Consider the following 15662-nt stretch of genomic DNA (forward strand, 5'->3'; position numbering starts at 1 on the left):
CTAGTCAATGAAGCATACTGTTGTTGTCAATGGAGTTTATGGTTGTAGTCATTGAAATAATTAGTTGTTATTCATGAAATAAATAATTTTGGTCAATATAGTATATGGTTGTTGTCAACAAAGAAAGAAGTTGTCATCAATGGAGAAATTCGTACATATTTAAAATTACATATTTTTTAAGTAGAATCGAAAGCTAAACATACTAGAATAAAAATATAAATGCAAGAGAAGTAGTTGAAAGTTGAAACATGCAAATAGGTGCCTTAAGTAATTATAAAAATTTCATGCACAGCTATACTTTTGCAACATATCAGAAATATACTTGATTATTTACTGTCCCTGAGGATGGAAACTTTAGCAGTAATTTTAAAAACTATTCACATAACCTTAGTCATTATATAGCTGATCATTATCTCCTTTCTTCTTTCTATTTACAAATAATTATACCAGTATCCTTAAGCAAGTTAATAGTAGATCTTCTTTGGGTTGCATGTATATCTAGTAATCTACTAACTCTGGGTGTGTCTAAATGACATTTATACAAACAGTTCAATGTGAGGTGTATGTATATCTAATCAAGGTAACACTTCTAATTTTAATAACTGCTTGTCATGCCTAAGTGAGAGTGACAAGTAACACAAACCTCTTCAAACCGTGAAAATACAATAATCTTCAACCACATTTGATTCAAAGGATGCTAGCCAACAATATGAAGGAGTAGAAAGTTCAACACGTATTGAAAATGGCTTGTCAAACCATTTCAAAGTTGGAGTAGGGAAAAATCAGAACTCAAATGGTGACAGTTTGGCAAGTAGGCTCCCATTCGGCTCATCCTTTGATGGAGTAGGAAGTCAAGGATTATGTGACTCTGTGACAAAAATTTCCCTTTAATTGTGATGGCGAAAAGGGTTTGCAAGGAGATGATAGAGAAGGTTCTGTAATGTGGAGATTGGGACTAGCATTTGTTTTAACTTAAGGGCAATTTGACAATCTATAAATTCCCACAATTTCCTTTCATTACTTTTAACTAATTCTCATATAATCCCCACACAATTGATCAACTTGATTGGATTAAAAAAATTGATAATATCATATGAGAGGACCGTATCACCTAATTTCATCTAAACCAAGGTCAAGCACTAGCAAAATCACAATCTATGGGTATGGGAGAGTCAGTAGGTAGCTCTTTAATTCTATATTTGATGATTACTTGACACATGCAAAAAATGAAGTGAGAAGAAAACCGAGATACGAGCAAAAAAATAGAGACGGAGAATTACAGTGATGTGCAAAAACAGAGATATGCAAAAAATTACAGTGACAACCAAGATACAAGCAAAAAAACAAAAGAACAAAGAAAGGAATAATGAGAGAAGAAAATGGAGAATCAATGGCAGTTGAACCTGTGGTGGCGAGATAGCGGGAGAGGATGGCAAAGACAGCCCGATAATGGTGATTAGGGAAAATCTGAGTCGCTGAAGCAGGAGCGAGCTACTTTCGTTGTTTACTCCTTTGAGTTTTTGACTCTTTGATGTGTGACGGTCTTCTTCGACGGAATGTGACTGCCAGAACAGTGGTCGGCGATGAGCTCTGGAGCATGGCAGAATGAGGAAGACAGAGCCATTTTCAGTTTCATGGGTTAGTGGGAATCGGACTGATTTTTGTGCATTTCAAAGAAGGCAAATAGGTAATTTATTTTCAGACTTATTTACCCTTAAATCCCTAAGAACCTGACAGCTATTTCTTGAATTTATGAGATCTCAGCGTATTTTAAGTGCTTCCATGGGACCTTAGACTGATTTTCCTTAAAAAAAATGATAATTGTTATTTTATAGTCCCTAAAAACTTGTTTGTCAATTAGATGTGTATAGATGTCTACCTGTCATTCTAGTCTATCTATTTTTCATAAACTCATTCATTTAAGAATTTTTAAAAGAAGTAAACCCAATGCCACCGGGGTGACATTGACTGCGTCACAAGTGCGCCGTGAGCACGTTTTCTTGTATAATATAAGTAACAAGCACATCACTCACGTTCTCGTCGTCCTAAGACAGGGAATCTGCAGAAAGTGATCATGGGAATGTCAGAGAGCTTCTCCTCTTCTCTCGTTGGTTGTCTGATTTTTGCAGTTCTGGTTCAATCTAAGGATCAATCAGGTAATTTGCCACCAGAAGCTCATAAGCTTAATTACATTTCTATTTAACAAGAATTAACCATGGCCTATATGTTTCAGGATTCATAAGCATTGATTGTGGGATACCAGCAAAATACACCTACACTGAGAAGATAACAGGCATAAATTACATATCAGATGACAAGTTCATAAATTCTGGAGTGAGTAACTCCATAACCAGTGAGCTCAAAAGCATGCGTCTACAGCAACTTTGGAACTTGAGAAGCTTTCCTCAAGGAACAAGAAATTGTTACACAATAAACATCACAAGTGGCTCTAAATATCTGATCAGGGCTAATTTTCTGTATGGGAATTATGATGGCCTGAATGAGTTGCCAAGTTTTGATCTACATCTTGGGCCTAGCTTGTGGGAAACAGTCAAAATAACCAATGCATCTCTGTTAGTAAGCCCTGAGATCATACATGTTCCATCACTAGATTACATGCAAATCTGTCTGGTTGACACAGGCTCTGGAACCCCATTTATCTCTGCTATCGAATTAAGGACTTTGATGAATGATACTTATGTTACTCAGACTGGATCCTTGTCACTTTACTGGAGGTTGAATTTAGGCTCAACCAGCAAAAGAACATACAGGTAAATCCTCTCTTCATTTTTTTTTTTTTAACGTTTGGAAGTGTTTGTTCAATTTTACTCTTGAGATTTGGTTTTTCTGAACATGGTAACATTAATCTTTCAGAACACATGAAAGGTAAAAGAAAAAAAAAGATAAAAGGCAATCAGTTTTCTTCCATAACAAGACCGAACATGGTCTAAATGAATTTTTTAAATAGCTTCTACATTGAATAAGCTTTTCAACATAAAGGAAATATTAAACTAGTGATCCTTTACTTCATCTTTATAAAATTCTGTAAAGTTGATAAGAGAATAATGACTTTGGCACAGGTATGGTTATGATGTTTATGATCGCTACTGGTCATATAATGTCTACAACCCAGGCTGGACGCAAATAAGTGCTTCAATTTCTGCTGATTCCTTGGCTCAAAATCATTACGAACCAGCAGCAATTGTTATGAATGATGCAGCCACACCAGTAAATGAAAGTGCTCCAATGTTAGTGTGGTGGGAGCCAGAAAATGCAACAGAACAATTCCATGTTTACCTGCATTTTGCAGAGCTTCAAGTGTTAGAGAAGAATCAAACAAGATCATTCACCATTACCCTCAATGGCGATCTCTTTTATGCCAATTTTGTACCTAACTACAAAGTCACAACCACTATATTTAGCAAATATGCTACCAGTGGAGAAAAAATTGAGCTTTTCTTTAAGAAGACTGAGCATTCAACCCTCCCTCCCATTCTCAATGCCATTGAAGTTTATACAGTTAAAGAATTTTCGCAATCAGAAACAGAAGAAGGAGATGGTATGTTCTGAAAATATAAACTCTTGAACTCTTTGGTAGAATCAATAATAGATATGTCTGAGACGCATATTATCTGTTTCTTTGTGATTAAGTTTGACTACCTTTTTTTTATAGAGATGAATTTTCCTAAAAATTCTTTAGTTTTTCAAAGAATCTGGTAGAGAAGATACATGACATGGACTAGCTTGTATTTTTGAGAAATAGTTGATGCAATCACAACAATCAAGTCCTTTTTATGGGGTGACAAGAAATTGGGAAGGAGATCCATGTGGTCCTGAGGCCTACATTTGGGAAGGTCTAAATTGTACTCATGATGGCCAGAGTTCACCAAGAATCACAGTCCTGTAAGTTTGTATTTCCAAAATTAATGCTATTACTTTATGAAATTTGAATTATAACTTCTACTAATATTGGAAAAGTCAAACAGGAATTTATCTTCAAGTGGATTGACAGGACAGGTAGATCCTTCCATCTCAAAGCTCACCATGTTGGAGATGTTGTGAGTATTTTTCACTCTAGTTTGGTCCAACCCTTCTTTTGGAATGTTTTCATTGATTTCCTTAAAGGCTGTCAGAAAGGTAGCCTTGATCCTAAGTGGGAGAAAAGTTTCTTTTTTCAGGGATTTATCAAACAATAGCTTAAATGGACCGGTGCCAGATTTTCTGTCTCAACTACAAAACGTGAAGATCTTGTAAGTTGTTTGTTAGTTAATTGAACAACAATTAGATATCATATGTTACAAAATGGAAAAGGATGCTATAGCTGGATTGATTTTGCAGAAACCTGGAGAAAAACAATTTCACTGGTACAGTTCCCTCTGATCTGATTGAAAAATCAAAGAAAGGTTCCCTGTCACTAAGGTATGGCTCTTATTGACATCCTAATAACCTAGAAGTTGTTTTTACTTGAACTTAGGACACATAACACGCATATATTCATCTTTCTTTATCTCTATAAGTGGAAAATTAATTTCATTTAGTACTTAGGGCTACCCACCTCTCCTTAGTAGACCTTCATCCCCATTGCATGTACAATTGAATCTTGAAATTAATAATTGGTTTCTCCTTGTGCTTAGACATTTGTTGACGTCTAAGAGAGTTATAGGGTACTTCCAAGATTTATTGACAGATGAACACAATAACTTCTTTTACTTGTCCGTGCTAGTGTTGGACAAAATCCATATCTATGTGAATCTCCTCCATGCAACAAGAAGAAAAAGGACAATATTATTGTTCCCGTCGCAGCATCAGTTGTTGGAGTTCTGATCCTTCTGGTAGCTGCAGCAACTATATTATTTACCCTTAAAAGCAGAGAACCAAGAGGTGAGGCTGCTCTTGATCTCTCTCTTACACACACAATTTGAAATGATCATGTGAAAGAACCAACCAAAAGCATTTTTATGATCTCAAATAGGAACAATTCCAATTGAGACATCACAGCAAGTTGAAAAAGTTGAAGAACAACAAGATATGACTCTGCAAGTCCCAAATAGACAATATTCATACTCTGATGTCATCAAAATGACCTATAACTTTAGCACAATTCTCGGAAAAGGTGGGTTTGGAACTGTTTATTTGGGCTACATTGATGAAACTCCTGTTGCAGTCAAAATGCTCTCTCCATCTTCAGTTCAAGGTTATCAGCAATTCCAAGCGGAGGTAAAAATTAATAGTGTACCAAATCACAATTTTTTAATTGATAATTATCTATTTACGGTGAAGCATGGGCATGATATTGATTTTCAGGTTAAGCTTTTAATGAGAGTTCATCACAGAAATTTGACTTCCCTTGTTGGGTATTGCAATGAAGAAACCAACAAAGGGCTTATATATGAGTACATGGCTAATGGCGACCTACAAGATTACCTTTCAGGTTTGTTGGTGCAAATCAATTTTCAATTAACTAACAGTCTGGAAATGGGAAAAAAAAAATACAGTACATATAGAAAGTCACAGAGTTTGATTCAGCAGGAAAAGACAACAAACCAAAGTTCTTGACTTGGGAAGACAGACTTTGTATAGCACTGGATGCAGCATTTGGTCAGAAAATCAACAAAGTTACTTGTGTCTTCAATTTTCACTGCTCAAGTCTTTCTAATTCAATGCTATTTGGTATAAATTTTGGCTCAGGGTTGGAGTATCTGCATAATGGATGTAAGCCACCTATAATCCACAGAGATGTAAAATCTTCAAACATCTTGCTGAATGAAAACTTCAGAGCAAAAATAGCTGACTTTGGTCTATCTAAAACTATCCCAACTGATGGTGGAACTCACGTGTCAACCGTTGTTGCCGGTACTCCAGGTTATCTAGACCCTGAGTAAGAATTTACAATCATTATCTTGCTAAACTGTTCTCGTCTTTTGCTACACAAAAAAGATAATTAGTTATTCTATGTTATTTTTGTGGTTTTCAACGTGAAAATAAATAAAGTCTAAGTTATTTTGTCTTCTTTGTCTTGTAGGTATTATATAACAAATAGATTGACAGAGAAAAGCGATGTTTTTAGTTTTGGAGTAGTTCTTTTCGAGATAATCACAAGTCTACCAGTCATATCAAGAAACCATGAGAGAACTCACATAAGTCAATGGGTTAGCTCCATGGTCGCTAAAGGGGATATAAAGGCCATTGTTGACTCAAAGTTCGGTGGGGACTTTGATAGTAACTCAGTTTGGAGAGCAGTGGAATTGGCAATGACTTGTGTGTCTCCAAACCCCAATAGCAGGCCAAGCATGAGTGAGGCAGTGAATGAGTTGAAGGAATGTTTGGCAACAGAAGTAGCAAGAACCAAACACAATGACGGTGGTCATGCAGGAGATTCAGTTGAATTAGTGTCCCTGAATATGACAAGTTCAGAATTCTCTCCCTTGGCCAGGTAGTAGCTTGCCTCATACCAGAAGAATGAAGTTAATGTGAAACTTTTCAAGAAGGATTGAAGTGAGTAAGAACATAATTTGGGTTTGACTCTATTTTCTAAATAATCTTGATCGAATCCAATCAGAAGTTGTTGTTGTGGTAATTTAACATGCATTCTAAATTATTTGGTATTACTAAACCTGTATTTATTACTAGTTGATTATGAGTTCGCTGCGCCACTAGATAATCTTTGCTTCTTATGTATTTTATATGCTATAGATCAACTTAATCACATTAAGTTACTTCAGCGAATATTTAGCTTCTGTTTTTAAATGTTTTATTCCCTGGTGAATATGTAAGATGGAGAAGAAATTGTTATATTAAGTATATTTAAGGGTAGCATAATTCACCAAAATAGTTTAAGCCATTTGGTTAGATACTTCTTAAGTTTAATATATTTATGATCTATCTTTTAATTTTTAAATGTGAAATTTCTTCTATCTTTTAATATTCTCTTCACTATTTTTTTTCCTCAATTGTTTTTCATATTCTTCTTCTTCTTTCTCTTCTCTCTATTTTTTTTTTTTGGTTTTTGGTCTCAATAGCTCATGATATCATGTAGGATTTCTTATATTAAATATATTTGAGGATAATATATTTCATTAAAATAACTTAAATCATTTAGTTAGATACCTTTTGAATTTTATATATTTATAATTTATTTTTTAATCTTTAAATGTAAGTCTTCTTTTATTTTATAATAGAAATGTTGATGTTGATGAAGAAATTAATGTATAGTTTCTCTCTTATGCTAAAACTATATATGGTGGATGCGGGAATGCAATATTTTCCTCCCTAAATTGGCCTAACTGGTAATTTGGTTGGCACAAAATTGTTTAAACCAATGAATTTGTGAGCGTACGAGTCATATCATTAATATCAAAATTATAATCTAAATGTCATACTACAAATAACATAATACACTTAGTCTATTTAAGAAATTTTCTCCATTGAAATCAATCAGGAATAAATTATTAGCTATGATGGGAAAGCTAACATATAGATGCCAATTTCAAGTGGTGACTTGGATTTTCATAGCCTCTGTCAAATAGTTCTTTCCATCTTAAGCTGACCTCAAGTCAATCCACTCCATTGCACGGGCATCTAACAAATATTTGTAACCGTGTTAAAAATTAAATTAAAGTGTTAGTTTTAAAACTAAAAGATAAGTATTTCCATATATGTAGTTTTAATAAAATTGAAGAGATGTTATTATATTTTACTCTTATTTAAAAAATAATTACTTCTTCCATTTAAAAATGTAAGATATTTTTTGAGGAGTTGAATGTTAAAAAATGTAAGGCATTTTTAGTCAAGGTGTAATTATTTTTTTTTTTTAAAAGTACCTTTATTAATAGTGACTTTATATTTATTATAGGGTGTTTAACAGGGATAAATATGAAAAGATAGGGTTAGTTGAAAAGTAGGTGACTACTTTAGTTAAGAGTAAGATTTAATTAAAAATACCTTACATTTTTAAATAGAGAGAGTAATTATTAAAAATATATTATTTGAGAATGATGACATGATTAACAAGTTGTTGTGTCTCGCTCGTAACGATATTTTATGTTACAAGGCTTGAAAATGGTAAACTTTTTAATTATATGGAAACAAGCTTTCGATAACTTCATAGATTGAGATGCTCGTTAGTCAATCACACATTATTTTGCTTAGAATAAGGCTAATATGTAGTTGACCAAATGCATTTTATTCTCATGTCAGCTTGCAGCTTACCATCCCCTATGACCACCCATCCCATCATGTTCTCGCACGATCTCACGTCCCCACAAATACCTCTTAAAGAGTTTGTTGAATTCACATGGCTTTAATTAGGGACAATGACACTTAAGACCCTTTTAACAAAATTTATTACAATAAAGGTCCATCAATTTTTGTATAAAATATTATTTATTAAAATACGTATATGTTATTGTTAAAAGTTAATCTTTAACTTGTTAAATTTTTAAAAAATCCTAACAAAATATAAGTCAAGATTTAATTTTTAACAATAACATATACTTCCTCCGTTTAAAAATATAAGATATTTTTTGAAGAGTTAAATATTAAAAATATAAGGTATTTTTAATCTTTCGAAATGTTATCATTGCCTTTTTTAAGTGCCCTATTGATCGTAACTTTATATTTATTATAGAGTATTTAATAAATGTAAATATAAAAAAATAGGGTTAGTTTAAAAGTAGGTAACTTTATTGGGAGGTGAGATTTAATTAAAAATATTTTATATTTTTAAATAAAGAAAATATATGTTTTTACAAGACATATTTAATACAAAATTAATTGAATCTTATTGTGATAAATTTTTTTAAGAGGACTTTATTCTCCCTAAAGAAATGTTATATTGCGTACTATAAATTTTATACTGCATACTATTATAAAATATTGAGTTAAACTGTCATCGATTTCATTTCTTATTGTTAATTTGTTCTATTCTTGTTCTATGATTTTCACTCCTTGATGACATTTTAGTTCTAAACATCTTCAATAAAATGTACATCACATCTAATAAACAACACTGAATACTTGGTCAACTAGGAAGAGAAACTAATCTTCTCAATGAAAAAAATGATTTTTTTTCTCTTTTTGCTCAAAAAAAAAGAAAAAAAATGATTTTTTTGGCCAGACCTTAATAAAGAATTTGATAACTATTATAATATAATCAGGGCACTTTCTTTCGTACATCACTAATGTGTTTTTTTAATGGCTTGGAATGAAAGGATCTAGGTAACAATATTTTGTTTGACCAAGTCAATCGATTTCTTGCGGCTTAAGTGAGGATTAGCAAAAGATGAAAAATCAATACTCTCTTTATTTCTTTTTTTATACGACCTCTTTTAAAATACTATAATTTTTTATTTATACATTTAATTTGTTAAATCTAAATAGTAATTAATATTTTTGAAAAATTTCCTTTAAAAAGTGCCTTTATTAAGTAATCGAGGGATATTGAGAGAGAGAGCGATATTTAATGAAGTACATTTACGATTTCAAGACATAAGCTAATTTCCGGTAAAATAAAAAAAAAAGTCTTTTAAAAAATAGAAAGAATGTCAAATACACGAGTTGCTTTGAGAAGTTAATTTGTACAGTCAATTGCTTCCAATTAAAACTTGTAAAATGTGGTTTTAGAAACATCCCAACATCTTCCGAGTCTTGAACAAGGGATCTTCAAATGTCCTCAGTCATAGCCTCAAGCCGTCAACTCACACACTGCATCATCTCTAATCTTTTGCTACAATCTCCTCCTAATTTTCTTTGAGAGGTATTATTAAATATATTTATTATATTCTTAGTAATAAAGCTACAAAAACTTTAATTGAAACTGCCACCATGTAAATGTCTACCTATGATTGATTGAGTCCAACCTATTTTTTGAGTCGAACGCAGGGCAAAGCCTCAACTAAATTATTCCACTAGAAATAAAATGAGGACAATTAACCTCTAAAATATATTGATACAACCAGTTCAATAACTCATGAGGAGGCTCCATAGTGTCAATGCACCTCCGATCTTTCTTAATGCCATGATTAGCAATGCATCTCATGAGAAGTCTACCTATTTTATCAGTAAATCCATTTAAGAATTTATGTTTTGTATCGAAGGGGTAGACCCTAATAGTTTGAGATTACAAGCGGGATGGAACCTGCGACCTCTCATAGGAGAACTTGCATGCCACTAAGCTGCAAATCCATTTAGGATTTTTTAAAATAAGTAAACCATGTGCCACCTGGGTGACATTGACTGAGCCATAAGTGTAAAGCACTTTTTCTTGTATAAGTACCAAACATCCATGTCATTTTGTCACTCACGTTCTTGTCTTCCTAAACAAGAGGGCATTGTGCAGAAAGTTATGGGAATGTCAAAGAGCTTCTTCTCTTTTCTCTCAGGTTGTCTGGTTCTTACAGTTATGGTTCAATCACAGGATCAATCAGGTAATTTGCCACCAAAAGAACTCATAAACTTAATTACATTACTATTTAACAAGAATTAACCTTTGCCTCTACATATGTTTCAGGATTCATAAGCATAGATTGTGGAGCACCTGCCAAGTCCACCTACATTGAGAAGACAACAGGCATACATTATATATCAGATGACAAGTTCATAAATTCTGGAGTGAGTAACTCCATAAACACTGAGTTCCAAAGAGTGTATCAACAGCATATTTGGAACCTGAGAAGCTTTCCTCAAGGAACAAGAAACTGTTACAAAATAAACATCACAAGAGGCTCTAAATACCTGATCAGGGCTACTTTTCTGTATGGGAATTATGATGGCCTGAATGAGTTACCAAGTTTTGATCTTCATCTTGGGCCTAACCTCTGGGAAACAGTCAAAATAACCAATGAATCTGTGCCAATATTTCCTGAGATCATACATGTTCCATCATTAGATTACATTCAAATCTGTCTTGTTGACACAGGCTCTGGAACCCCGTTTGTTTCTGCTCTAGAATTAAGGACCTTGATTTCTATGAATGGTGTTTATAATACTCAGTCTGGATCCTTGTCACTTTACTCGAGGTTCGATTTAGGCTCAACAAGCAACAGAACATACAGGTAAATTCTTTCTTTCTTTTTATAAATTTTTTTATGAAATTTTTTGAAGGAGTTTGTTCACTTTACTTATTTCCGTAACTAGACCAACAGGCTCTAAATCAAGTGATTAAACTTGTGATCCTGCACTTCATCTTTACATGATAAAAATTCTGTAAAGCTGATAAGAGAATGACTTGGGCACAGGTATAGTTATGATGCTTATGATCGCATATGGCAATATTTCTACCACAAGGACTGGAAGCCAATAAGCGCTTCAATTTCTGAAGATTCCTTAACTCAAAATTATTTCAAACCACCAGCTATTGTTATGAGTACTGCAGCCACACCAATAAATGAAAGTTCTCCAATGTTAGTGGATTGGGAGCCAGAAAATGCAACAGACCAATTCTATATTTACATGCATTATACAGAGCTTCAAGTATTAAAAAAGAATCAGACAAGATCATTCAACATTACCCTCAATGGAGAAATGTTTTTCCCCAAGGTTGTACCTAAGTATGGGGTCACAAACACAATGGCCAACGTTGAAGCTATTAGTGGAGAAAAAATTCAGTTTTTGCTTCAGAAGACGGAGGATTCAAACCTCCCGCCTATTCTCAGCGCTATTGAAATTTATAAAGTTCAAAAAATTTCCCAGACAGAAACAGATCAAGGAGATGGTACGTTCTGAAAATATAAACTTTTCAAAGAAATCTTTGGTAGAATCAAGAATAGACATGTTAGAGATGCATATTAATTACCTGTTTCTTTATGACTAATTTAGCCTACTTTTTTATTTTATGGACAAAATTTTTCCTAAAAATTCTTTAGTTTTTCAAAGAATCTGGTAGAGTAGAGACATGATATAGATTAACTTGTTTTTTTTTTTTTGAGAAATAGTTGATGCAATCTCAACAATCAAGTATTCCTATGGGGTGACAAGAAATTGGCAAGGAGATCCATGTGGTCCATTGGCCTACATTTGGGAAGGTCTAAATTGTACTTATAATGGCCAGAATTCACCTAGAATCACAACCCTGTAAGCTTGTTTTGCCTAAATTAATATTATCACTTTACGAAACTTGAATTAGAGCTTGCAATAATATTGGTAATCCAAAGCAGGAACTTGTCTTCAAGTGGACTGGCAGGACAGATAGATCCCTCCATCTCAAAGTTCACCATGTTGGAGAAGTTGTGAGTATTTTTCACCTAAGCCTGTTCCAACTTTTCTTTTAGAAAGATAACCTTGATCCTGAGTGGGAGATAAATTTCTTGTTTCAGGGATTTATCAAACAATAGCTTAAATGGATCAGTGCCTAATTTTCTTTCTCAACTGCAAAACCTGAAGATCTCGTAAGTTGTTTGTTAATTAATTGAACAACAATAAGATGTCATAGGTTAGAAAATGGAAAAGGCTGTTATAGCCCGATTGATTTTGCAGAAACCTGGAGAGCAACAACTTCACAGGTACAGTTCCCACTGATCTGATTGAAAATTCAAAGAAAGGTTCCCTGTTACTAAGGTATGGCTCTAAATTGAAATCCTAACATCCAAGAAACTACTTTTACATGAATTTAGGACACACAACACATAAATGTTTACATCTCTTAGGCAATGTTTGGCACATGGAAAAATGTTTTCTAGAAAGGAAATGAAAAATGTACCTAGAAAGAAATTGGGATAGGTGCATTTCCTTTTTAAATAGCATTTTTCTACCTACCAAATATTACAATCTCTATATCATTGAAATTAACAATTGGTGTCACCTAGGGCTTAGACATTTGTTGATGTCTAAGATTGAGCTATAGAGTACATGCAATATTTATTGACAGATGAACATAATAAGCTCTCTGAATCTCCATGCTAGTGTTGGACAAAATCCATATCTATGTGAATCTTCTTCGTGCAACAAGAAAAAAGAACAATATTATTATTCCCATAGTAGTACCAGTTGGTGGAGTTCTGATCCTTCTGGTAGCCGCAGCAGCAATATTTTCTACAATTAAAAGGATAAAACGAAGAGGTGAGGATGCTCCTTATCATTTACAAACACATACAAAATTTTGGTTGATTATGTGAAAGAACAAAGAAAAAGCTTTTTTTATGATCTCATATTATTAACAGGCTCAATTGAGACCTCACAGCAAGTTGAAAAATTTGAAGAACAGAATGATACATATCTGCAAGCCACCAAGAGACAATATCCATATCCTGATGTCCTCAAAATGACCATGACTTCAGCACAATTCTAGGAAAAGGTGGGTTCGGCACAGTTTATTTGGGTTACATTGATGAAACTCCAGTTGCGGTTAAAATGCTCTCTCCATCATCAGTTCAGGGTTATCAGCAATTTCAAGCAGAGGTAAAAATTGATATTGTACTAAAGCACATGATTTTTAATATATACATATAAATATGGTTTTAAATATGAATGTGATATTGATTTCTAGGTTAAACTTTTAATGAGAGTTCATCACAGAAATCTGACTTCCCTTATTGGGTATTGTAATGAAGAAACGAATAAGGGGCTCATATATGAGTACATGGCTAATGGTAACTTGCAAGAGCATCTTTCAGGTTTGTCAGTGAAAATCAATTTTCTAATAGTCCAGAAATGGAAAACATTAAGCATAGAAAGTTACCAAGTTTTATTCTGCAGGGCAAGACAGCAAAACAAAGCTACTGACATGGGAAGACAGACTTTGTATAGCACTGGATACAGCATCAGGTCAGAAAATGAACCAAAGTTATTTGTGTCTTCACTTTTCACTGCTCAAATCTTTCTAATTGAATATTATTTGCCATTAATTTTGGCTCAGGGTTGGAGTATCTGCATAAGGGATGCAGGCCACCTATAATCCATAGAGATGTAAAATCTTCAAATATATTGCTGAATGAAAACTTCAGTGCAAAATAGCTGACTTCGGTTTATCTAAAACTATCCCCACTGATAGTGGAACTCATGTGTCAACTGCTGTTGCTGGTACTCCTGGTTATCTCGACCCTGAGTAATTCCTTCCAATCAATATCTTGCTTAATCATTTTTATTATTTGATTACCAAAAAAAAGAGATAATTTCTCTTCTTTTTGTCTTGTAGGTATTATATAACAAACAGATTGACAGAGAAAAGTGATGTTTTTTAGTTTTGGAGTGGTTCTTTTGGAGATAATCACAAGTTTACCTGCCATATCAAGAAACCACGAGAAAACTCACATAAGTGAATGGGTCAGCTCCATGGTTGATAAAGGGGATATAAAGGCCATTGTTGACTCAAGGCTAAGTGGAGACTTTGACAGTAACTCTGTTTGGAGAGCTGTGGAAATGGCAATGACTTGTGTGTCTCCAAACCCCAACAACAGGCCAACCATGAGTGAGGTGGTGAATGAGCTAAAGGAGTGTTTGGAAACTGAAGTAGCTAGAACCAAAAATAATGGTGCTCATACAGGAGATTCAGTTGAATTAGCATCCCTGAATATGACAAGTTCAGAATTCTCTCCCTTGGCCAGGTAGTAGCTTGCCTCATACAAGAAGAATGAAGTTAATGTGAAACTCTGCAAGAAGCATATATGTGAGGACAAAGTTGGTTTTAGACCCTATTTTCTAAATAATTCCTAAATCAAGGCAATCAGAAGTTGCTGTTCTGGTAATTTACCCTTTGAATCTGTATACACTTTCTCTCTTATCATGAAACTATCTGGACGTGGGAATGCGATGATGTTGCTGTGGAAAAAGTGGCTTGTTGCTTTGAGGTTAGAGCATTGCATTGCTATTTGCCATGACTTTTCTTCATGCCCCTTATTCTCTCTCCTCCATGGCAGTGCGGCAAGTCACTTGTTTTCTATTAAAAATGTTGATATTAAATGTTTTTTCATTAAAAGTAATTTTTCATTAAATGTAATTTTTAATTTTTCACTTGTTATTCTCTCTCCTCCATGGCAGTGCGGCAAGTCACTTGTTTTCTATTAAAAATGTTGATGTTAAATGTTTTTTCATTAAATGTAATTTTTAATTAGATTGTTACCAATATTTTTAAATTAGATCACTCAAATTTCCTCCGTTAAAAAATGTAAAGTATTTTTAACTAAATTATATCATTAATAAAGTAGTTACTTATTTTCAAACTAACTCTATCTTTTCATATTTATCCTAATTTAACAGGGTGTTTTATCCTAAAATAAATATAAATTAATTTATTCAATAGGGGTACTTTTAAAAAAAGTAATGACACACCTTAAAAGACTAAAAATACTTTATATTTTAGAATATATAATATTTCAAAAAATATTTTATATTTTTGAACGAAGAGAGTATAAGATATGATATTTAGTGTATACTTATATGGTGGCATTATATATATATGTGTGTGTGTGTGTGTATATGTACAAGGAAAATATTTTGCTATCTAATATTTTTATAATTTATTAATTTATTTTAGCTTTTTAAAATTGAATATTTTGTAATTTATATTTAAATTTTATAATTTATTTTATATTTTTTAATTCTATCTTTTAAAAAAATATAATTTCAAGTTTAATATTTTTTCTCAAAATTATTAAATTAGTCATAAAAATATATATAAAAAAACTCATATTTATTTTTATCATTATACATCTCAATAGGCCTCTAAATTA

General features: G+C 33.0%; 1 protein-coding gene and 1 pseudogene across 1 annotated transcript; both read left to right on the forward strand.

Moving 5' to 3' along the window:
• The first annotated feature begins 2066 nt into the window (after window positions 1-2066).
• Window positions 2067-6640, forward strand: LOC129289686 (LRR receptor-like serine/threonine-protein kinase IOS1). The gene is given in 14 exon segments (XM_054926495.1): window positions 2067-2156; window positions 2234-2771; window positions 3081-3559; window positions 3764-3789; window positions 3791-3903; window positions 3987-4058; window positions 4179-4250; window positions 4339-4419; window positions 4724-4881; window positions 4973-5217; window positions 5305-5431; window positions 5530-5598; window positions 5689-5878; window positions 6023-6640. Coding segments are annotated over 14 exon segments (2667 nt in total). The 5' UTR covers window positions 2067-2074; the 3' UTR covers window positions 6438-6640.
• Window positions 6641-10338: 3698 nt separating this feature from the next.
• LOC129289518 (LRR receptor-like serine/threonine-protein kinase IOS1) lies at window positions 10339-14872 on the forward strand (annotated as a pseudogene).
• The last annotated feature ends 790 nt before the right edge of the window (window positions 14873-15662 follow it).

Source organism: Prosopis cineraria, unplaced genomic scaffold (assembly GCF_029017545.1).
Source record: "Prosopis cineraria cultivar Desert tree isolate PC_DT_omini unplaced genomic scaffold, ASM2901754v1 PC12, whole genome shotgun sequence".
NCBI lineage: Eukaryota > Viridiplantae > Streptophyta > Magnoliopsida > Fabales > Fabaceae > Prosopis > Prosopis cineraria.